The sequence below is a fragment of the Podarcis muralis genome, chromosome 6 (assembly GCF_964188315.1).
Source record: "Podarcis muralis chromosome 6, rPodMur119.hap1.1, whole genome shotgun sequence".
NCBI lineage: Eukaryota > Metazoa > Chordata > Lepidosauria > Squamata > Lacertidae > Podarcis > Podarcis muralis.
In genome coordinates this window covers 10,892,171-10,914,562 of record NC_135660.1, presented here as the reverse complement: position 1 = coordinate 10,914,562, position 22,392 = coordinate 10,892,171, and the positions used below count along the sequence as shown (strand labels likewise).

The 22,392-nt window shown below is 43.9% G+C and overlaps 1 protein-coding gene across 3 annotated transcripts in view; it reads left to right on the top strand.

Moving 5' to 3' along the window:
* Nucleotides 1-17,840, top strand: part of USP13 (ubiquitin specific peptidase 13) — a 74,599-nt gene extending 56,759 nt beyond the window's left edge. Inside the window, exons 12-21 of one of the 3 annotated variants that reach the window (XM_028731629.2) lie at nucleotides 47-200; nucleotides 1,505-1,679; nucleotides 2,070-2,158; nucleotides 2,455-2,631; nucleotides 3,308-3,334; nucleotides 5,283-5,426; nucleotides 6,295-6,461; nucleotides 8,137-8,299; nucleotides 10,691-10,775; nucleotides 11,397-17,840. In XM_028731629.2, the coding sequence (XP_028587462.2) occupies nucleotides 47-200; nucleotides 1,505-1,679; nucleotides 2,070-2,158; nucleotides 2,455-2,631; nucleotides 3,308-3,334; nucleotides 5,283-5,426; nucleotides 6,295-6,461; nucleotides 8,137-8,299; nucleotides 10,691-10,775; nucleotides 11,397-11,490 (1,275 nt within the window). In that variant the 3' untranslated portion in view covers nucleotides 11,491-17,840. The remainder of the gene's footprint in view (nucleotides 1-46; nucleotides 201-1,504; nucleotides 1,680-2,069; nucleotides 2,159-2,454; nucleotides 2,632-3,307; nucleotides 3,335-5,282; nucleotides 5,427-6,294; nucleotides 6,462-8,136; nucleotides 8,300-10,690; nucleotides 10,776-11,396) is intronic. The other 2 variants (XM_028731631.2, XM_028731630.2) reach the window with 2 other exon arrangements.
* Nucleotides 17,841-22,392: the final 4,552 nt, after the last annotated feature.

Genomic DNA, 22,392 nt, shown 5'->3' with positions numbered 1-22,392 from the left:
CGCTGTCATGATTGTCCAAGAGGTCTGACCTGTTTTCTCCCTTCAGAGGAACCCTATTGGTTCAGAAAACCCGACCGATGTCTTCCGGTTCTTGGTGGAAGAACGTACACAGTGCTGCCAGTCCAGGAAAGTCCGATATACCGAGAGGGTGGACTATCTCATGCAGTTGCCTGTAGCAATGGAAGCTGCAGTGAACAAAGGTTAGGCGGGAATTAGGCTACTTTGCATGTGTTGGTTTTTGCGTCCCCCAGAAGAAACTTCTGGGTTCAGCTCAGTTTATTCACACATGCATGTTATTTCTGCATCACAATGGCTTGCATGTGTGAATAAGCCCTTACAGATTTAACTAGATTTAACTTCACAGATAAAACTTTGCCCAGAGAGAGAGAGAGAGAGAGAGAGAGAGAGAGAGAGACAGAAACCAGTTCATTCACCCAGCCTCTAAAGTAAAGGCAAAGGGATCCCTGACCATTAGCTCCAGTCGTGACTGACTCTGGGGTTGCGGCGCTCATCTCGCTTTATTGGCCAAGGGAGCCGGCGTACAGCTTCCGGGTCATGTGGCCAGCATGACTAAGCCGCTTCTGGCGATCCAGAGCAGCGCACGGAAATGCCGTTTACCTTCCTGCCGGAGTGGTACCATCTACTTGCACTTTGACGTGTTTTCGAACTGCTAGGTTTTCAGGAGCAGGGACCGAGCAACAGGAGCTCACCCCATCGTGGGGATTCGAACCGCCGACCTTCTGATCGGCAAGTCCTAGGCCCTGTGGTTTAACCCACAGCGCCACACACATGCATGTGTGATACCATCCTTAGTTTTACTGTGATGCAAAATACCTGAAATGCTGTCCTTTAAAATATCCTGAAAGTCTGAGACCAGATGGATTAAGTGGAATGCTTCATGACGATCAGTGGGAATTTGCACATTGAGGGAACCTCTTCTGTGTTAGCTGAGATGGAATCCCAGAGTGTTACAGAGGATTATTTTCATGCATGGCACTAGTTAGGCCTGTTGGGCAACACTGCTGACCTGTTCAAAGTGACAGTTGAGTTCACCCAACGTTCCCCTTTGTTCTGTATATTGCATCATGGGGGAATGGTGACACAGGAAATTGCCTTGTCTTGTGTCAGACCATTGGTCTATCCAGCTCAGAATTGTCCACGCTGACTGACCTCTGGGAAAAGGTCATAACTCATCTCTGGCTTCTTCAGGTAAGGCTGGGAAAGACACCTACCTGGAACCAAGAGGGTTACTGCCAATCTGTGTAGACAAAACTGATTTGCCTGGACTTGGTATGAGGCAGCTTACTATGTCTTCCTAACCAACTTCAACCTGAACTGTAAACCCTAGATATCAAAATAACAAACCATGCTTATGGTTAGTGAGGGGAGAAACTTGAAGGAGGCTGCATGTGAGAATGCAGTGTTTATTATCTCAGTGCTTCACATAAGGTTGTCCATTCTCCACACGCAATGGTCCTCTGTTGTTGCTTGTGTTCCTGGTTAGATGAACTGATTGCTTACGAATTGAAGAGGAGAGAAGCTGAAACTGCAAGGAGGCCCCTGCCGGAGCTTGTACGTGCCAAAATCCCTTTTAGTGCCTGTTTGCAGGCCTTTTCAGAACCAGATAATGTAGAAGACTTCTGGAGCAGTGCCCTTCAAGCCAAGTCTGCTGGAGTTAAGTGAGTGCAGTTTGTCCTATACATGGGTATGCATGTTAAGAGAGTGAGATGTCCTTAAGAAGCTTCAATCGCAGCCTCCTGAATGGCTTGGGGAATACAAATACAAACAGGATTAAATTCAGGAACCTTTGTATCTGTGTTTGTGGGGACTGGCTTTTCCTTGCTCCCCATTGCCTCCAAATCCCCACTCCCAGCTACATAAGAGGATTCCTCCTGGATCAGACCAGACTCCAGATTGCTTTTGAACAAATTAAAAGTCACTGGTCCCAATACGGATCCTTCAGTCTCCTTCCATTCTTCCAGCATGAATCTGTTTTTGAGTGCAGCACTCTTTTGGTTTTGCATTCCTATGGCTCAGCTTCATTCACTTGAAATTGCTTTTGTTTCCAGAACCTCTCGCTTTGCCTCATTTCCCGAGTACCTGGTAGTACAGATAAAGAAGTTCACTTTTGGCTTGGATTGGATACCTAAGAAGCTTGGTATGTGCTCTGAATATTCTGTTCTATATTCAATTGTCCTGGGTTCTCCTGTAAGGTTTCCTGGGATTCCCTGAGAGCACAGAAACCCTTGTTATGGAGAATCAGTCCCTACTTTTTTTTTTGGTTTAGGACTAAAGCACTGGGTTTGGGGAGCTGAGTATAGGAGCGTGCTTTAATAATAACTTTATTGTCAATGTACAACCTGTGTACAATAAAATTAACTGAGCCTCCCCCCCATGTTACTGTAACGTATTAGCTGTGCATCTATAGGCTTATTTGCCCTGCTGTGTTTGCAGATGTTTCCATAGACATGCCAGATCTTCTGGACATCAGCCACCTCCGTGCCACAGGCCTCCAACCAGGAGAGGAGGAGCTCCCAGATATCTCTCCGCCCATTATCATTCCTGATGACCCCAAAGGTACTGCCTGCTACCACGAGGATCTCTACTCCCCCACCATTCTCCACCACAACTGTTAGTTGAACTTCTTTTCTGTTCCTTTGTCACTTTTGCTCCCTACCTGTTCATATGGGACTTCTTCTGGGACGACAAGCTCCAACATCTCCATGGCACATCCTTTGCACCGCAGCCATTGGGCGCTGGGCTCATGGGTGTGAGAGAAGTAGCCAGTTATAGAATTGAGGCCTGTTTCCTGGTTTAGTAAGTGGGATTCCATTCCTTGACAAAATTTTGCACGGTGTGCAGGCAGGAATTGAGACTGAGCTCCGAAGACCCAATCTGGAAGTAATATGAGGAACAAGCAATGGAGAATGGGGAGCCCAGGATCAACGAAGCCTACTCAAGCATAGGGATTGGGGTAGTTCTGGTGGGCCACAAAGTACATAGAAGATCGAGGACCTGATTTAGAGGAGATGCATAGATGTGGTCAGCCTGCAGGTGTGTGCACACACCCATGCAAAGAAGCAGGGGAAGGTGGGCTGAGCATAATTGGTTAGGCCAATGGCACAGATCCCCATGGCCAGATCTGAAGCCCATGTCCTATGGAAACAAGCACATCTAATGTCCGAACAAGGCCTTGACTCTATAGCAGCGATGGGATCTAGTGTTTGCACCCAGCGCAGAACTGGCCAGCTTCCTCTCTCTCGCCATCCCAATGCACACTCCCTCACTTTGCCTTCTTCACTTTCAGATGGCATGACGAACCATTTCATGGAGCGTATGTATTTCATTTCATTATGTTGGCTTTATTTTATTTTTAAGGCTGTTTTAGTGAACTTATTTGCTGCTGCACAAGGGGCTCTCTGTCTGTAGAGAGATGCATGGAAGCTCTTCTCTTTGGGCCTTTAATTGCGCCATTGTTTTGAATGTCTTCCAACCTGTTCTTAATGTTTGCTTGATTATTTGGTGGAAGACGTGAAAAGTACCAGGGAGACATCAGGGACTGCTCTCCTGTGTTGGAAACATCTTCATCTTTACTCCTTCACAATTGGTTTAAGGCTTGGGAATACTAATTTTCTGAATGTGCCTGAATATGGTGGTGGGAGAATTGCATAATTGATTGTTAAAAAAAAATAATTGTTGATTTTTGGTATTTTATATAGGCTGCCCAATAACATTATTCAAGCAGTGATTCAAAACATAAATATTGCAGGTTTTTAAAAAAAGTCCTGAGAATTTTTTAAAAAAACTTTACATCGTGTGAAAATAACCACAAGGAACTTTCAAGGTGAGCCTCTCTAGAGAGGGGCACACCACAACCGGGATGCCCAATGCCAACATAACCCAGCAAGTAGAAATATAAAACATTAAACCTAACACCAAAGGGTTGCGAAAAGCATTGTGGGACTGAGGAAGTGGGCAGGGTCGACTGGGGAGAGGCCCAGAGGTGAGATGGGAATGTTCTCTGGACTAGAGGTCCCTCGCTCTGCGTTAATTTGAAGACTTCCAGCCTTAGCTGTCTAGTAGACAGAGCACTGCTGTTGCACCTGGAATATTGGGGCTGTTTGCATGACAGTTAATGGCTCACCTGAAGCTAATATTATGGTCTTCATTCTGTATTCCCTATGCCAATTTGCTCAAGTGGCTGGCTTTTAGTGCTAAGGGCCAGAGTGTCCTAAGAAATGTCTGCTTCCAGCTGTGCAATAGATTATGGTTCCAAGACTATTGGAAGTTGCCCTCACTTTGCATTCTGCCTTACACACATACATCCCACAATGGAATTGCGGATTCCTGTGGACATTGGCAATCCTGTCTGAGCTTAAATTGACTGAAGCTATTGCCTTCAGCTCACCCTTTTGCCAAACCTTAGTGGCAAATCTGTTGCTGAGACTCCAGTAATGTAAACCTTAAAATTTGGAGTAGCTGTGGTACAGAAAACTCGGGAAGCTAGCGTTGCTAACCCTCTGAAATGTTCCTTTGTCTTAGCATAGGGAATAGCAAATGCCTCAAATGATCTTTGTAGGCTCTCATAACCATTTATGTGCTTGCATCTCAGTAGTGCGTGTCCATATTTCTCTGAGTGATTTATGCTGTGTTATTCTTTAGAGCGAAACTGAGCCTGTGTAAATGCAAGATCATTGTAGAAAGTTGCACAGATGTTCAGTTGTCTGCTGGTCTTAGCAAGTATAAAATTGAATGTGACATTCCATGCACACTAATTCTAGGGTTGTGTGTTCTGGACAAGATTTTTTTTTAAAGCGTGAACGTTACAATTTGAACAAATTAACAGGAGAGCAGATCTGCTAAGCATGCAAAGTGTGTGAGAATTAAAAGGCATTTTCGGCATTTGGAAACCTCAAAATCAGGACTGGGCTCAGAAATGGAAAAAAAGATGAGTGATTAATATTAGAGGTGAGAGTAAGGATGGTGGCAGCCATGGGAAGGGATATAGAGATGTAAAGTTAACCGTCTTTCTCTTTTTACTGGATAGTTGGAGTTTCCAACAGATGCTGCCTCAACCTTTTTATTACAGTTATGAAGGCCAGAAAGGTTTAGAAATGGGCAGCATATTGCAGGTTCTCAATTCTATGAAAACTGCACATTTTGTGCCACAGTTGAAACACAAAGCCCTGTCCATTGATGGGGTAGGATGGTGTTTTTCTTTGCTCTTGTTTTGTTTGACAGCTTCTCACATTGGGAATGTCCTCTCTCTCTCTCTCTCCCAGCTCCAGATATTGATGAATCCTCAGTGATGCAGCTAGCCGAGATGGGTTTTCCACTGGAAGCATGCCGTAAGGCTGTCTACTATACAGGCAACATGGGTGCTGAGGTGGCTTTCAACTGGATCATTGCCCACATGGAAGAACCAGGTCTGTAATCTGATTGGGTGCGCATATGTCTGCAATAGACATCGCCATGCCCGCTAGGATAGTTCTGTGCTCTCTATTCTTCCTTTTAATTGGCTAGCACTGCAATTCTTATTGCATGATATACATGATTTAGTACAAGCAAAACAAAATGTGTACACTTGTAAATTCTCTAATATATTTGAAATCAAATGAACACACGTCTGTCAATCTTTGAAAGTTCGTAGAAGTATAATAAGTCTATAGTTGAAAGAAAGTAATAGATGCTATCCTGTGGGCTAAGCGGTAATACATGGTGCCGAAGTAGTAAGTGAATAACAACGTAGGACAGTGATCCCGGATAATCTGACTGTTTCGCTGGAATCTTCTTCAGCACAACTACAAAAGAATTCAAATATGAAACTGTGTACATGAAAACTATATAAACTTCACACAGAATTGCAGTGCTATCTAGTATACTGGTCTTAGTGTTGCTTGTATTGTTTGTTGTGTTTAGTTTGCAACACAGGGGTTTGTTGTTTTGTATTCCTTTTAATTGGAAGCAACCCACAGCCTCACCAGCTTCCTTCACTGTTCCATCCTAGATTAGCTTATCGTTGCAGAATCATGGGTGTGGGATGGACTTTGCGGGTATCTAGCCATTTGCTTCCTGCCTTGCAAATAAATCTGTATGAACATAAGTGGAGGCCTGCTTGATCAGTCCCAAACATCCACCTAGTTCAAAGTTTCTGCTCCCCCCCATGGAGCCCACAAGCAAGGCATAAAAGGAACAGGCCCTCTCTTGTTGTTGCTGGAACTCAGCTTCTCCTGGTTTAGGAATAGGCGCTGAATTTCTTTGCAGAGATTTAAATATTTGCCGCTTATGTTCCAGATTTTGCAGAGCCCTTAGCCATCCCTGGTTACGGAGGAGCCGCTTTTCCTGGGGCAGGTGGAGCAGCAGTTGTTGGGCTGGATAACCAGCCCCCAGAAGAAATGGTTGCCATCATTACCTCTATGGGCTTTCAGCGGAATATAGCTTTCCACGCTCTACGGGCAACAGTGAGTCGTCCGGCAAATTATTTGGGGTCTATTTTTAGCGCAGATGCAGACGTCCTCCACTTCCTCATCAAATATGACTTTCAAAAGCTGGTATGGTAAATTAATGTCATTATCCGAAGCAGAACAGGCCCTTTTTCTGCCATTAGCAGTGGCAGCAGGACATTTGACAAAGGAAGACCTTGCGCTACTTTTCCTTTGGGGAATTAAGTTTAGGCGGCATCCTGTTCATAGGTACTGGTCAGGGGGAAATCTTGGCTGCAAAATCTTCTTTGCCAATAGCTTATTGAGGGTTGGGAAGCAGCTTTAGGAGGACTGGCTTGAGACTTTTAAAGAGAAGGCAACTCTTTGACCAATACTCAGGACTTCTCTGTTTGAGGCGCCTATTTATTATTTCTATAGCACACCCTTCCTCAACCTGGTACCCTGTCATTCTTGGTTGCAACGGATGCTTTCAGAAATGCTCATCTTGTGGCGACTCCTCACTGAGGAGCCCCCGTCTCCGGGTTCCCTGGAACTCATGCTAAAAGTTAGTACACTAGCCAGCAGGTTGATGCAAAAGGCATTCTCACCTGGTGAGGATGGGAAAGAGCTGGAGCGGAAAATTCAGAAATGTGCAGTGAACTGAATAAGAGGCTTATAGAATCGTAAGGACAAAGTTATTTGGGCCTGAGATTGATGGGCATAAAAGGTAAAGGTAAAGGTACCCCTGCCTGTACGGGCCAGTCTTGACAGACTCTAGGGTTGTGCGCCCATCTCACTCAAGAGGCCGGGGGCCAGCGCTGTCCGCAGACACTTCCGGGTCACGTGGCCAGCGTGACAAAGCTGCATCTGGCGAGCCAGCACAGCACACGGAAACGCCGTTTACCTTCCCGCCAGTAAGCGGTCCCTATTTATCTACTTGCACCCGGGGGTGCTTTCGAACTGCTAGGTTGGCAGGCGCTGGGACCGAGCAGCGGGAGCGCACCCCGCCACGGGGATTCGAACCACCGACCTTTCAATCGGCAAGCCCTAGGCGCTGAGGCTTTTACCCACAGCGCCACCCGCGTCCCTTGATGGGCATGAGCTGACCTAATTAGATGAATGACATGGATAAAGTAGACTGTAGCTTGCAAAAGCTGATGCTGAATTAAGTTAGCTTGCATTTTTTATTACTGCTGCAGCAGCAGCCTGAAGGCTCCATTCATTTGTTGCCCTCCCCTGGCATCATAATATTTGTAACACTTGCTCTTCCCGTTAGTTAAGATAGAGGATTACTTGTCCAGCTAGGGGAGGGTATCCTTAGTTTGGTACCAGACCAACACAATCTGTCCAGACTATGTGGGTGGAAGTTAAACATGACATAGGAGCAAATACGGGATTATGGCAACCACATTGCACAGCCTAATACAGCTGCTCTGCTGAACTGAAGGAGACTCTGTTGAGGTTGTCACTGTCCATGGTGCTTAAATCAACTCAAGTGAGCTTCAGACGCGTAAAGATGAAGAAGCCTCTCTGCTGCAGTGGGAATATTTCCATTTGCAGCAGGTTTTGTCCCTCCACCTTTTGTTTGTGTTTCCCATACAAAGGGAACAATGCAGCAACAGGTTTTTTTATTTTTGGGAAAAGGCACCCAAGCCACAATGGTTGTACTGATGCTGATGGCTGTTGGCTATTTTATCTTCCTATTGGTTGGCAGAATAATAACCTGGAGCATGCATTAGACTGGATCTTCAGTCACCCAGAGCCAGAGGAGGAGAACGAAACGGCTTCTGAAACCATGGACCTAGAGAACCATGTGAATGCCAACATCCTTGCAGAATCTGATCCAGAAGGACCCAGGATCAAAGACGGCTCTGGGCGTAAGTTTCCCACAGACACTTTGCTTTGGTTGTTCATATCTTATTCCCTTTTCCCAAATGTATTTGCTGCGGCTATGAATCGTTTCTCCACTGTCAACGGAAACGGTGATATACAACCATGTACAAAACGTACAATTATCAGTCAGTCTTAAAATGACAAATACCAAAATCAGTTCACTGAAACTGCCAACACGAACTGAATGGCTAAAGATCAACAGTAGCAGTATTAAATCCCCAAACCCTTTCAAGATACACTGAAATGCCTGTCAGAACGGCTAAGTTTTGCCCAACCTTGTAAAGGTCAGCAAGGAAGGATAGGTTCATTTGTCTATTTTATTCGACAAATGGGGTTATTTTGTGCTGCTTGAGTAAGACCAAAAAAATGCAGAAAAGTCATATTTAGTCTTTTTTAAGAATTCTAATTATGGCAAACTAAAAACCCTAAATCAGCAAGTTGGCTTTTGATTTCTACAGACCTCTTCCTGATGCAAAAAGGGAATGGGAAGAAACATTTTCATAAGCACACCTGCAAATGTACAATATTCGTTGTAACGATGCGCTCGTTAAGGAGCCAGGATTCACTGCAGGCCCCCTGTTGAATGTATGTTTGATGGCAAACCTGGGCTTGTTACTGTGTGTAATGTGTGAAACAACTCTTTGGTGTGCAGCAGTCCTCAGGTTTAGCCCCTGGCAACTCTCATTAAAGTGACTCTGGTGGCAAGGCTGCCTTTGTCTTAAGATCCCATAGCCCTAGTTAGACTAGATAGCGCAAGCTGTGTGGACTATTGATTTGAAGCAGCTTTTGATACAGATGCCCAGAGGGAGCAGACATTTCTCTGTGCTGCTGGGACACATTTAGACTCACGTTTTCTCCTCATTTTTATATCTGGCTGTAACAAAAGATAATCTGCTTCGTTTTTTACCTTGATGGTGACAATGATCCTTGCAGGGGGGGAAATCTAAAACCAGCCACAGGATGGCGCTGTTGGACAGCAGTTGAAGAGTACTGAGCAGAAAGAAGTAGACCACAGTCACCTTAGAAAGCCTGGAAGTAGCAAATAGTGCTTGGCTCTGTTTCTCACAAGGTTTTTGCGGGGCCACGTGAATAACAGGTCTCGGTGTTTTGATTTCTGGGAATGGAGTTGAGAGACGACCTAACCTGGGGAGAAAACATCAAAGACCTGGTGAAGAGAGCACAGCAGAGGTTATATTTTCTGAGAATCCTCCGGAAAAACAATCTCTCAAAGGACCTGTTGATGGCGTTTTACCATTGCACTGTGGAGAGCGTATTAACTTATGGTCTGTGTGTGTGGTTTGGGAGCTGCACGGCCAGGGAAAAAACAATGCTATCCAGGGTTGTAAAGACTGCAGAGAGAATAATTGGGTGCACTCTTCCCACCTTGGATCAAAACTATGCTGCCAGGTGCCATAAGAAAGCAGCAGAGATAGCGCAGGATAGTACGCACCCCGGAAATGATCTCTTTCAGCTTCTGCCTTCTGGAAGAAGGTATAGGGTTATAAAGGCCAGGACTAGCCGCCTGAGAAACAGTTTCTACGCAAAAGCAATTCTGGTTCTAAATGCAGCATAAGGAGTCTCTATAGTATAGTGTATTTTAAAATGGGGTTTCAGAGTTTTTAGGGGTTTTTGAATGTTTTATGTAGTTTTTATGTTGTTTTATGTAGTTTTTAAATTTCATTGTCCTTCATGGGACAATGACAATAAAGATATCGTATATTGCATAATTGGAATATGAAAGTGTATTTTGGGGCATCATAATAATTATTTGGTTGGAGCGCAGTGGTGATAACGCCAATGTTGCAAGTTCTATCAGTTTAAAATATATTCAAAAAAACAAGCTATAAAATATAATATCAAACATTTGAACAATTTCTCATTAATTCAAAATCCCATTAATCCCATCTATAATACAGGGAAGATTAGGTGTGGTTGAGATTGTGCTATGGCTCCTCTTTGTGCAGGACAAAGTATCAAAACACATGGTAGATAATCTCATATAACAGTTGCTACACCAGCCCTATTACATTTCAGTTTGTTTCTCTGCACAAGCATGGGGTGTAGAGGGGACAGAGAGACCATTCCCGGTTTTTACTTCCGGGTGTGTGTTTACATCAAGAGAAGAACATGAGAGACTATCTACATGCATGTTCCGTGCTATTTTCCAGATGTCTGTGTCATTTAAAAATGGATTTCTTGGGTGGGGGGAAACAGACAAGCATAGTATGTCCCCCTGAATCCCCTGAGGGAGGGGAAGGTTCAAAATATGATGAGTGAACGAATGGATAACTAACATGATGCGACTGCTGGACTTGGCTTGCTAAGGACATCTCTTCACATCCCTGCTTCTCATATTTGGTATTTTCCTTGCACAGGATATGAACTTTTGGGGTTCATCAGTCACATGGGAACATCTACAATGAGTGGCCATTATGTTTGTCATCTCAAAAAGGAGGGAAGGTGAGTAGGTGGAACTGTTAGATAATATAAAATTAGTAAAACTACCAGGTTTGAGCAAAGCTTGGCACTTTGGTCCTAACCACTTTGTCGTGGAAGCAGATTCCACTGAAAGGACTAGGGCAGGCTTCCAAGTTCGCATTGCTGGAGCTACCTGATCTCTTTCTCCTCCTTTCCACCTGCCTCAATCCAATCATGCTCTTGTCTCCTAAGCTCTACTATTCCCCCTCACATTCTGTCCTTTCTGGCAAGATTCACCTGCCTTTATGTTGGGCCCATGCTTATTGCTTCTGTCCAAATGCTGACATGGACTCCAATCTGAACGTGGCTTTAATCCTGCCCATGAAATACAGCATGTGCCAGCGGATCCCTGGACGCAGTCTGCAACCCCCAGTTTACAGCAGAAAAAGAATCCCAAGATTTTCAGCAAATGATATTAAAAAGACCAAGAGGTATCCAGATTGGGCAGTAAATTCCTTTGCTGTTTGAGAACTCTCCAGGCTAATAATCCAGACAAAAGGATGCTGGATAAGGGTAGGATTCTGACCCCAGGATTGGGCATTAAGCCTGATTTCTCAATGCACTCATTGCCTTTTTCTTTTTCCTCCCATCTCTTTGTTTCAGGTGGGTGATCTACAATGACCTCAAAGTCTGTGCCTCTGAGCGACCACCCAGGGAGTTGGGGTATATTTACTTTTACCGCAGGATACCAAGTTAGGCCTTAGTAAACGCCCCTTGGCCTTAAGAAGCCATAAGCCTTTTTATTCTGCCAAAAAGTCGTTTCAAACAAGCAAAGCCTTTGGACTGCCAAAAGGAGCAAAAAGGAAAACATTTGGGTACTATTTATAGCTTAAAATCAGGATCAGTCATTTGATGCCTTCTTAACACTGTAGCGGAGGAATTTCTGTTGGGTCACAGTGCGTTCTAGGATTTTGGGGAAAAAAATGTATACACTTTGTGGCGACCTCAAGGCTGTTCTGATCACTAGCCGAGATTGCAACAAGCAACTGGAGAACACGAGACTGCTCTCAAACTCTGAAACACCCACCTTCTTACCTCGCAAGTCAGTTTCGACCCTCAACAACTGTTATGGAATCAGTGATGGTAGCCAAGCCACTGCCTTTGACTGGAGAGTTTACCACCACCCTGAAGGGAATGTTTAGTGGAAGATCTGTTTGCCAGCCTGAAAAAGTGGCTTAGTTGTGATCTCTGGTTAGATTTCCTTTTTCCTTTTCCTTTTTTGAATAGCACTGTGTTATTCCAGGATGTAACAGCCCAGAATATGTTGCAGATGTCAGCGTGTGAAATCAAGGTTAATAACTGCAGCCAAGGGAGCTTGCAGTTTGGCCAAACAAACAAAAAATTCTGGGTGTTCATTTTTTTGTTTTAAGAAAACGGTGCTTTGGGTGGCTTCAAAACATACCTTCCATTTCTATGCCTTGACCTAGCAATTGCTGATGGTTTGAGAACTCGCTTTATAAGAAAGGGCTCATTTCACCCATTTCAGTGGATCGGTATGCACATTTGTGTCTGTGCGTGAGTCTGCTTCTCCCATTGTGAGATAAATGCTCACACATGCAAAAGCTCTGTGTAGTCCTCAGGGTTCATGTAGGGCTGTGGATCAGCAAACTGCAGCTTGGCTGTTCTTCCTCCTCGGTTATTCATGCTTTTGCATATACTGTAAAGGGAATCCACTCCATGGGTCCCCATGACAAGTATTCCCATCCTGCTTCGTAACGTTTACAAGGGCTCACCTTGTGACTAGCTCTTGCCCCACCTTCTTCCCCTTCCACGGCAACCAAAGGAACTAGAGTTGCTAGGGCGACAGGATGGGGGAGAGTCACATGGTGAGGACATGCAGATGTTTGTGGATCGGTTGGGAATCCTTTACCACAGAAGAAGACCTCATCAGGGTCGTAAAATGTACTGGACCCGAAGTCAGTCTGCTTTGATTTTCCTTCCACTTTTATGCCGCTCTAGTATTTCCCACAAAAATATTTTAAAGATAGGGACCCTTTATGGAGAAGCTAAAATATATAACTTTCCCTGGCAATGACGCTCCCTAGAGGAACCGTGTCTAGCAAATATGCAGACAGCCCTTTTCCTCTGGCATAGCTTGTTTAATTATTTAAAATTTCTTCCCATGAAATAGCCTGCTGATGGATTGATTTTTTTTTCCCATTTAAAAACCATCATATTGACTTGTCAGCAGTTTGCAAAGGAGCCAAGTATCCCTTTCTAACAAACCTCCCCACTGCCTCCAATGTCTTCTTTTCAGTTTCACACTATTTTCACTGTGCTATTTTATGGCTTTACAAGCGTAAAAGGTGTGTGTGTGTGTATTTTTGTTTGTTTGTTTCAATTCATTGTGTGAACTCATGGGCCTGGTAAGTTCTTTTTTATTACTTTTTTTGCCTTTGTTGAACTACTGGGTTGTTAGGGAATTTGCAATGGCAAATAAAGTGGTGCCTACTGATTTGGGTCAAGCAAATGCAGCTGTTACCATAGAAAACAGCAGACAAACCTGTATCAAGTATAAATCTTCAGTAAATGACATACTACTTGCGCAGAAGTTCAGGAGACATTACAGTGTGTGTGTGTTTGTGTGTGCGTGTGTATATACATGCACATACACAGAGTTTCTTTATGGAAAGATCGGTGTTGCGGCTATTTATGCTTGGAGCCAGCATCATTTGAGGCACTAGTGATGCAGCTTAAGACCTTGTATGTCAGGTTAGATTCTACAAATCAACAGCCACAAAAGGCAGAAAGAGGCTTTCGAGCCCAGCAACACTGCGAGTGGTGAATCCAAAGCCTATATCTTGGGGTCTATTCTACCACCACCACTTTGCTTTATTTACAGCACTGCTACAGGCATGTTAGAATGCTGATCTGTCTCGCAACCTAGTCCCAGGCTACCTTCAATTACAGCTTCTCAAGTCACTATGAATGTACCACAAAATTTGCTGGCTGATCTGCTGTTATTTGCTGTTACCTTAGAATGTGTCACTGGGGGAATATTTGTCTAATTCTGATGATTTCTGCAGAGTCTGGATTTGTCACGATGTGCTTATTTAAACAAGGTCTCCTGTGCCTGCGAAAATTCAGCAAAGTGGTCTTTCCTCCACCTTGTGGACGTGTAAGGGCTAGTTCAAAGCAGGCGAGATCTGCTATGCCAGCATCCTGTATCTAAGTGTAAATAATGGGAACTCTCAGTGTGTTCCTTCTTGAATCTGGGAGCCAATATCCCAGAAGCAAACTTGTTAAGCTATCTGCCTGTATAGAGTCTCTGATCTAAAATAGCCTTCTCTCTCTCTGTGAATATTTATATATGAGAGTGAGACATGAATGCATGCAAAGCACAGTATCCAAACCCAAAGAACAACAGCCGAGAACATGGGTAGGCAAACTAAGGCCCAGGGGCCGGATGCGGCCCAATCACCTTCTCAATGCGGCCCGTAGACGGTCCGGGAATCAGTGTATTTTTACATGAGTAGAATGTGTGCTTTTATTTAAAATGCATCTCTGGGTTATTTGTGGGGCATAGGAATTCATTCATTCCCCCCCCCCCTTTCAAAATATAGTCCGGCCCCCCACAAGGTCTGAGGGACAGTGGACCGGCCCCCTGCTGAAAAAGTTTGCTGACCCCTGGCCGAGAAGCTCAGGCATTGGTGCTTAAGGTATTATCTGCTTCTTTACTATCAAACATTTGCTCCCTGCTGCTCCTTTTGGAATGTTCTTTAGCACAAAGCTCCACACACATTTGTGTGCATATGCACGAGACAATTTAAAAAAGCAGGGTAGAAAAACTTGACAGAACAGCATTCAATGGTAGTTGAGATATGGGGGTGGGGTTTGAGGGGGGAGCTGCGTTTTCCTCCAAGTCCTCAACTTCTCCCTCACACAGGCTATGTTTGGGGTCAGTAAATAGGCTTGTATATCTTGGTGGAATTTGAATCTTGGATGCAGATAAACTCTGGATGCAACCTACCAGGTCTTCCTCATAAGCCCTGTTGAAATGAAATGGGATCAAAAGCACAGATGATTATTATTAAATTTGTGTACCACCCTTCATTCGAAGATCACAGGGCGGTTCACAGCTTAAATTCATTGGACAGAGCTTGCAGAGAGAGGATTTCGGTGGATGGTTCCATCATTTTACATCCGGGCCTGTGCGCATAAAGGTTGTGGGCCAACCCAATTTAGCTTCTTGCTGTGTAATTACTAAAGTGGGGAGTGCCGACAATGAAATAGGTACATGCATGACTCTGGAGGATGAAGGCAAGACTTTGGTTGTAAAAGCACCTCCTCCTCAGTCCATTGGCATTTGAGCTAGGATGAAAGGGCAGTTCGTTCAGCATGGCAAGTACATGGTTATTAGTGATGGACAGCTGAGGGCACTTCCCTTAAATCTGGGATTAAAGCCTAAAGACTCCCAGCTAAATATAAACAATGGGGCTTTTTTTCACCCACTGGGAAATTTAGAGAATTTGGCTGTGGGATCTGTTTTGGGTCAACACCCATGCTATACTCTTTTGTACCACTTTAACATTCATGACACCCCACCCAAAGAAAGCTGGAAGCTGTTGTGTGTTGGCAACTGTGTCTCTGCGAAGGGACTCAGAACAACTCTCAGCACCCTTAACAAACTACAGGAGAAGTCATGAAGAAGCTGTGACTGTTGTTGTTGTTTAGTCGTTTAGTCGTGTCCGACTCTTCGTGACCCCCTGGACCAGAGCACGCCAGGCACTCCTGTCTTCCACTGCCTCCCGCAGTTTGGTCAAACTCATGCTTGGTAGCTTCGCGAACACTATCCAACCATCTCATCCTCTGTCGTCCCCTTCTCCTTGTGCCCTCCATCTTTCCCAACATCAGGGTCTTTTCCAGGGAGTCTTCTCTTCTCATGAGGTGGCCAAAGTATTGGAGCCTCAGCTTCAGGATCTGTCCTTCCAGTGAGCACTCAGGGCTGATTTCCTTCAGAATGGATAGGTTTGATCTTCTTGCAGTCCATGGGACTCTCAAGAGTCTCCTCCAGCACCATAATTCAAAAGCATCAATTCTTCGGCGATCAGCCTTCTTTATAGTCCAGCTTTCACTTCCATACATCACTACTGGGAAAACCATAGCCTGCTGTGACTGTTAAAGTGGTATAAATGGGGGGCATTAAATATATGGTTTGGATGTCACCTTAGTTGTCTTCTCTGCTAAATGGGGTCCCTAGCAGCATTTCCTCCTGTGTGCAGTTGGCAAGCACAGCATTTTTTTCACTACTCCATCGCATCATTGATTTTATCCCCTCCCCAAAAAGGTGCAATCCGCTGGGATGTTTCCCTGCAAGAGCGGCATTGAAATGAATGCGAGCAGCAGAAGAAGACCCTTTGTGTATGAACAAGCCCCATTGGATCCTGTACGGAGCCATACAATAGGAATAAGGACCTCTTTGCTTCCACTTTCTATTAAGTTTGATAAAAAGACTGCTTCACATTTCAAATTCTTCTGCAAAGTTAGTTGTTGTCTTTTAAGAGAAAGAGGATGATAATTTACTTGGATTAGAATTCGGTTGACTTTTGTTGTAGATTTGTAAACCGAGGAAGAAACCCCAAAGTATTATTTTCCATTTGTTTTCACCATGGTCAATGTGATGGCTGATGTCCACATTTTGAACACCAATTTGGCAACACTCAAGTGACAAAGAATCAAAACTTAATCTTTATTGGACACGGGAGCTGGTCTCTTCCCTCCAATTTGTTCCTTGTCAATGTTAATCATATGCAATCTAGGAGAGTTGCTCTTCCTTGCCAACAAACAGTATGGTTCTAATAAATGAGACCTGTGTACCAAATGTTACATTGGAATAAGCCATTGTTAATGGGGTTAAATGTCTCCTTGATTAACATCATCCTGTTTGTTGGCAAATAAGAGCCAGTTTGTTGAAATGATCCAGCAAGTGCACACATGTATGAAAATTACATCTCCAGGAGTTATCTTTTCTGGAGGGCAATCCTGCGAGTGGAACCTTTCATTCCTGTTGCACATCAGGGACTCTCCTTTAAAAAATATTCCATGGATAACTTGCTTCATGGTAACTTTCCCGCATTTAATGCGCTGACAAGATTAGTGTTCATGCCCCGAGTGCCTAATGTCAGCTGCGTTAAAATCCCATGCTGGTAAACGCTGCTCAGATTGTGTCCGTCCCACAAATTACAGTGCTGGCTTAGCGTGACGTGTGAACCACTACTTGTAGTTTTTTCTCTTTCCAGTCATGGGAGGAAACCAAGGTTTGTTCTTGCCACCCTGTTGAGGTTTATATGGAGGAAATCAAGCCACCAACACTGGGCTGGTTTGCAAATAATGCTAAGCCAACACTGGTCTGTTTGCAAAGGGAGACACAGGGCAGGCAGTATTTGAGCAGCGTGTACCATCATGCTGTTGGTTCACAGTAAACCATGGTTTGTTTGCAACTATGGCTTACTATTATGTGTATGGGGCCCAAGTGACCCCATGGGAAAAGTTGCATCTGGTGCAGGATGAGTGCTATTGCAGGTACCACTTCATGGCAGCAGCACCTGTGAGTGCAGTGTTTGGCCCACAAGTGCCGCGGCACATTCTTCAATCATTGCAGTTGTAACTATGGATGTGGCGTATTTAAAAGTATCTGAATCTGCCATTGTGTTGCAGATCAGTAAGGCAAACTGTATCTTAAAATGTATCTCCAGTTTATATCCTTTGTTTTCCATCCTTGTGGCAGTTTTGCTAGGTCCCACCCTCCTGATTTCTGAGGCATTGAACGACTATGCAAATTTATGGTGGAACTGGCTGTGCCTTTTAATTTTAATCTCTTACAGACTCCTTCCCTTTTCTGCTTCTCACATTGGATCAGATTACTGTACGAATCATTTGAGGTTAACTACTGTATCCTGGAAATGTTTGCAATTTGGATGAGTTTTGCACTGTTCCGAATTGTCGGCGTGAAATGCTAATCATCGTTTGAAGAGAATCTGTCTGCCACAAGAAGGGATGTGAATGAGATGGTTGCAACTGTTTTAAATTAAAAAAACAAAAAAACTATTTTGCATGTGTTGGTTTATGTTGTCTCTTCCACACAGAAACACACTTTTTGTGTGCTCACGATTTCCAGATGATTTGACAGGGTTGCTTGCGTCTTCCATCAAATCCTGGATGCATTTGGGGAATGGATGAACAAAAGCGAAGCTCAACTCTGGTTCTTAACCATTAACACAACAAAACAACTTTATGTATGGAGGAGGAAATAGCTTTTACCCTGGCAGAAATAAATCCTTCTAAATCTCCAGGCAACAAATAACTTGAAGCCACAGACAAAGTTTATTTTAGAACATATTTAAAAATTGCACGATTTTATAAATACAGGAAAATAAATACAATTTAATAAGTGGAAAAAGAATCAAAGGAAGGCATGCTTCCATTACCGTACAAAAATACATTTACTGTGGTGCTCTGCAAATTTTTTATCTTACCAGCCTTATAAATAAAACACACTAAATATCCATACAGTTCCAAGTTAAAAGCATAGGTTACATTAAAGAGCAGAGCACGGAAACGTCACTTTGAAGCTTCATTAAACTATAGAACTGTTGTTTCTTTAACTATTATATGCGGCTAGTAATGCACTAAGTATTTAGAGGCAGAAATGTTTTGTTATTTGCAGGCTAACCTTAAACCACATAGATGTTTTCCTCAGACTGGATTTCTCTTGGAAGTGAATGTAAACATTCAACCATTTATTTGGTTTCCAGTGGCATCTTTCATATTTTAAGGCTCCGCATCCTGCAAAGTCGTTCTCGTGTTTGCCTTTATCTCCAGGAATTTTGAACCTAATAGAGTTTGCGAAAGTCAGTATTCTGACCGTACTTCAAACTTCTTATAATTTGGAACACAGATGTTTTCAGCAAAAGCTCTTGACCTGCCATCATTGTATGGAGAATCCACAAGTAGAAGGTCCCAGGTCCTTTCTCTATAGTCTGTTTTCATGCCCCGATTTCTAAAGTATTTATAAACCCCCATAAATCTGGAGTTTCTTCAAGCCTTTTGCTACCACCTCCTTCATGATACCATTTTGGTCACATAAGGATCCAGACTTAGAAAATGGGTTTGCTTTTAGGATATAGGTTTGCATGAGAAATAAGATCCTTTGGTAAATGACCCCTCAAAAAAATAAATATTTTTTTTGTTGTTGTAAATCTTTGCAGGATTGATGCCTCCACAAAATAAATTACCCGCCAAGATGCAAATGAGCTGCAGACTCGTAAGCTATTATTGACTGTACTTGAGCTTTAAAATAAAAAAAAAGACCCAGACTTATTTCAGGATACTGAAAATTCGAAACGTATCGTGTAGCAGAGGCAGCACAATATTCTGTTCAAAACTATATATGCTCTTAGTTGCATCTATTTAACCTTACACCTGATATATAAAAAATATATATTTATAAACATTTCCCCTAAATTTACAGTTGATAAATAGTACAGATATTTTTTTAAAAGCTGTGAACGTAAAATGCAATCTTCAGCCCACTCATGATGCACAGAGAGGAAATTATGCAAACGGAGGAAGAGGAAGTAAGGCCAAGGTCTTCCAAATACAACCGAGCCATGGATTTGTGTCAGCAGAGCTAGGAGCTGGCCTTTAGTACGTGTTTTTCTCCTATGGCAGAGAAAGGCTGGAAGGAGAGTATGAATAGGAAGAGCATTGTGACCTCAATTCTCACCTCTGCAGCGTGCACACACAAATAAATTCTAGTTTCAATGTCTTTGGCAGTCATTCACCCACCTCTATAACAGATATACATATACTGTGCAGACATATCTTTTCTTCTAAGCCTTAATGGCAGCCCAGGGATGTGGTTCTGGGTGGGGAGCAGGGACAGGGAGGGTGCAGTTAACCCTTCCTTCCCCAGCTGCTGCCCCCGGGAATCCCATCCCTGTGTTGCAATTTGGCCTAGGAAGAACGGTCCCTGCTTACTTTGTACATCTTAATTGCCAGGTGGGGAGGTAGGGAAGCCCAGATTTGAAAACATCCTGAGCTGCATTCAGCCCACATACAACCAGTTCCCTGAAGTCACTTTCTCTGTGGATCTTCTGATGGGATAACAATCCTTCCAGCACATCCCTGTTGAGATGAGGGCTCAGATTCCCTCTGAGGAGATATTGTTCAACATCCTTGACCTAACACCCTCAGACCCAAGGTGGATGATGTTGGATGAGAATATTGACCAAACTCCTGCTAGGAGAGTGGGGAATCCACCTTCAAGCCTTCATATGTGTCAAAGTGACTGTTGTAGATGTATGGGCTCCCAAGATGGCAGACATGTCTACACCACCATCTCGAGCTGTGTTAACTGTCATGGTTCCCTCTCTCACACACCCCTCAAAAATAGCCAGTGAGAATAAAGGCTTTATTACTATTTTAAAAATTGCAAACCCTAGACTTCCCAATCAGAAGGTCGGCGATTCAAATCCCTGCGATGGGGTGAGCTCCCGTTGTTCGGTCTCTGCTCCTGCCAACCTAGCAGTTTGAAAGCACGTCAAAGTGCAAGTAGATAAATAGGTACTGCTCCGGCGGTAAACAGCATTTCTGTGCGCTGCTCTGGTTCACCAGAAGCGGCTTAGTCATGCTGGCCACATGACCCAGAAGCTGTACACCGGCTACCTCGGCCAATAAAGAGAGATGAGCGCCGCAATCCCAGAGTCGGCCATGACTGGACCTAATGGTCAGGGGTCCCTTTACCTTTACCTTACAGCCCACTGAAGAAAACTATGACAGTTTATGGTGGGCAAGCCAACCTTGCTTTCCTGTTCTTGTTGACTTGCTGACTTGATGGATGTGGGAATCCTGATGCTCTGCTGCATTCTGGGAGATCCTCTGACCTAGAGGCCCTGCTCCTTCCTCTGCCTCTACTCAGAGGTAGTCTTAAAGCACATGAGTGGGTTTGTGTTCCCTCAGTCCCACTACGTGGTATGACTCACATGGAACCTCTATGCAGTCTGTGCAATAGAATAGTATGGTATGTTTTTCTACATTTGGAAGTGCAGCTGCCGTTCCACTGACATGTTAGGCAAGAACAGTGACCATGTTTTGAGCCGAGGGGAAAAAGCTGTAAAAGGAGGCAAGCAAAGAGTGCAAGACCTTTGCAGAGAATTAGGCCAAGGGTTTGTGTTTTTCTATCCTAGCCTGTCGCTAGTAGTTTGGTATCCCCACCTCAGCTACTGCTTTCTGCCCCAGCATGGGAAGAATATATATCTCCAGGTAACTGTGCCCCAATATCCCCATTGTAACAACCCCATATCTTCTGCAGGCCCCTTGATTCCTGTGGTGGTTAATGACATGCCCTCCTTTGCTAGCAGTGACTGCATCCCACTTTTGACTCCTTTCTTCCTGGCTCAGTGCTCCTTTTGGACTCGGCGCTTTAAAGCCTGTCATCTTAGTCTCTCCTCCAATTTGTGAGCCATGCAGAATATCAGCAAATCTGTAAGCAATGGACCACAGCTGGTCCCAAGGCATGATGGTGCCTATGGTGGAGGAGTCCTAAATGGGACTCATTCCCCTCCCCCCAGTCTGGTAGCAAAACTTGCAATACCTGGCCATTCGCCACCCTGGCAGGCCCCTCCATTTGGCTGTTTTTGCCAAGCTGTGCCCATCTGCCCTGTACCTGATGCTGTATCTGACTTCAGGCATGGGGCAGGTAAGGATGTGACAAAGCAGGGTCTGCCTGCGCCTTTGTAAGTGCTGACAATCAGCAGATTGCCAGCCCTTGCAGTGTCCCTTTGCAGGCAGGGTTTGGATTCAAACCCCGTCTGCAAAAGGAGAGGGGAGATGTCCATTTGCAGGCTAGTGTGAATCCTCAGAGGAGCGCAGAAGTAAGGAGCTGGCTCACCAATGGCTACCCTGGCTAATGACAGGGTCAAGGAGTGTTTCTTGCCATCCATGCACCTCTTATAACTCCAAAGTAACATAACGCTGTCCCCTCATTTTAAGACTATATAGCTAACCTGATGTATCTTTCAAACCCAGTTACCTAAGGGAAGTGAACCGCAGCTTGGTGTGTTGATTTTGCTATCTTAATGATGTAGTCATGCACAGCATAAACTTACGTTTAAAAGAACTGTTGCTTTTTGACATGCGTTATGCCAGTAGTGCGCATTTTAGGTTGGTGTTAAATACAGCTCGCATGCACTACTTTGCTACCTGAGGCTATGTAATTTCTTAAAATATATATATATATTTACAAACTTGCACTGCTATTAGAAAAACCCCCTTAAATATATATATATCAAGAGAGGGATAGATAGATATACTAACTCAAAGAACAGTATTTATATGTAGATATAGTTTCTCAACTAGCCATAAAAACAATGAATGAGAAAGAAGAAAACAAAAGTTTAGGGAAGTGGTTTTTTAACATTGATATATATAAAACTGCAGGAAGAGAAGGCTTTGTTGAAACAGGGAGGCTCCTTTTTAAAACTGCTCTGCTAGAATAAATTTGAAGCTGCAGATACTATGGGTGGTATTCAGCTATGTTTTACTCAAGAGTAAACCCAATGAAATTAATGACCATGACTAAAGCTGTAGTCACACCACA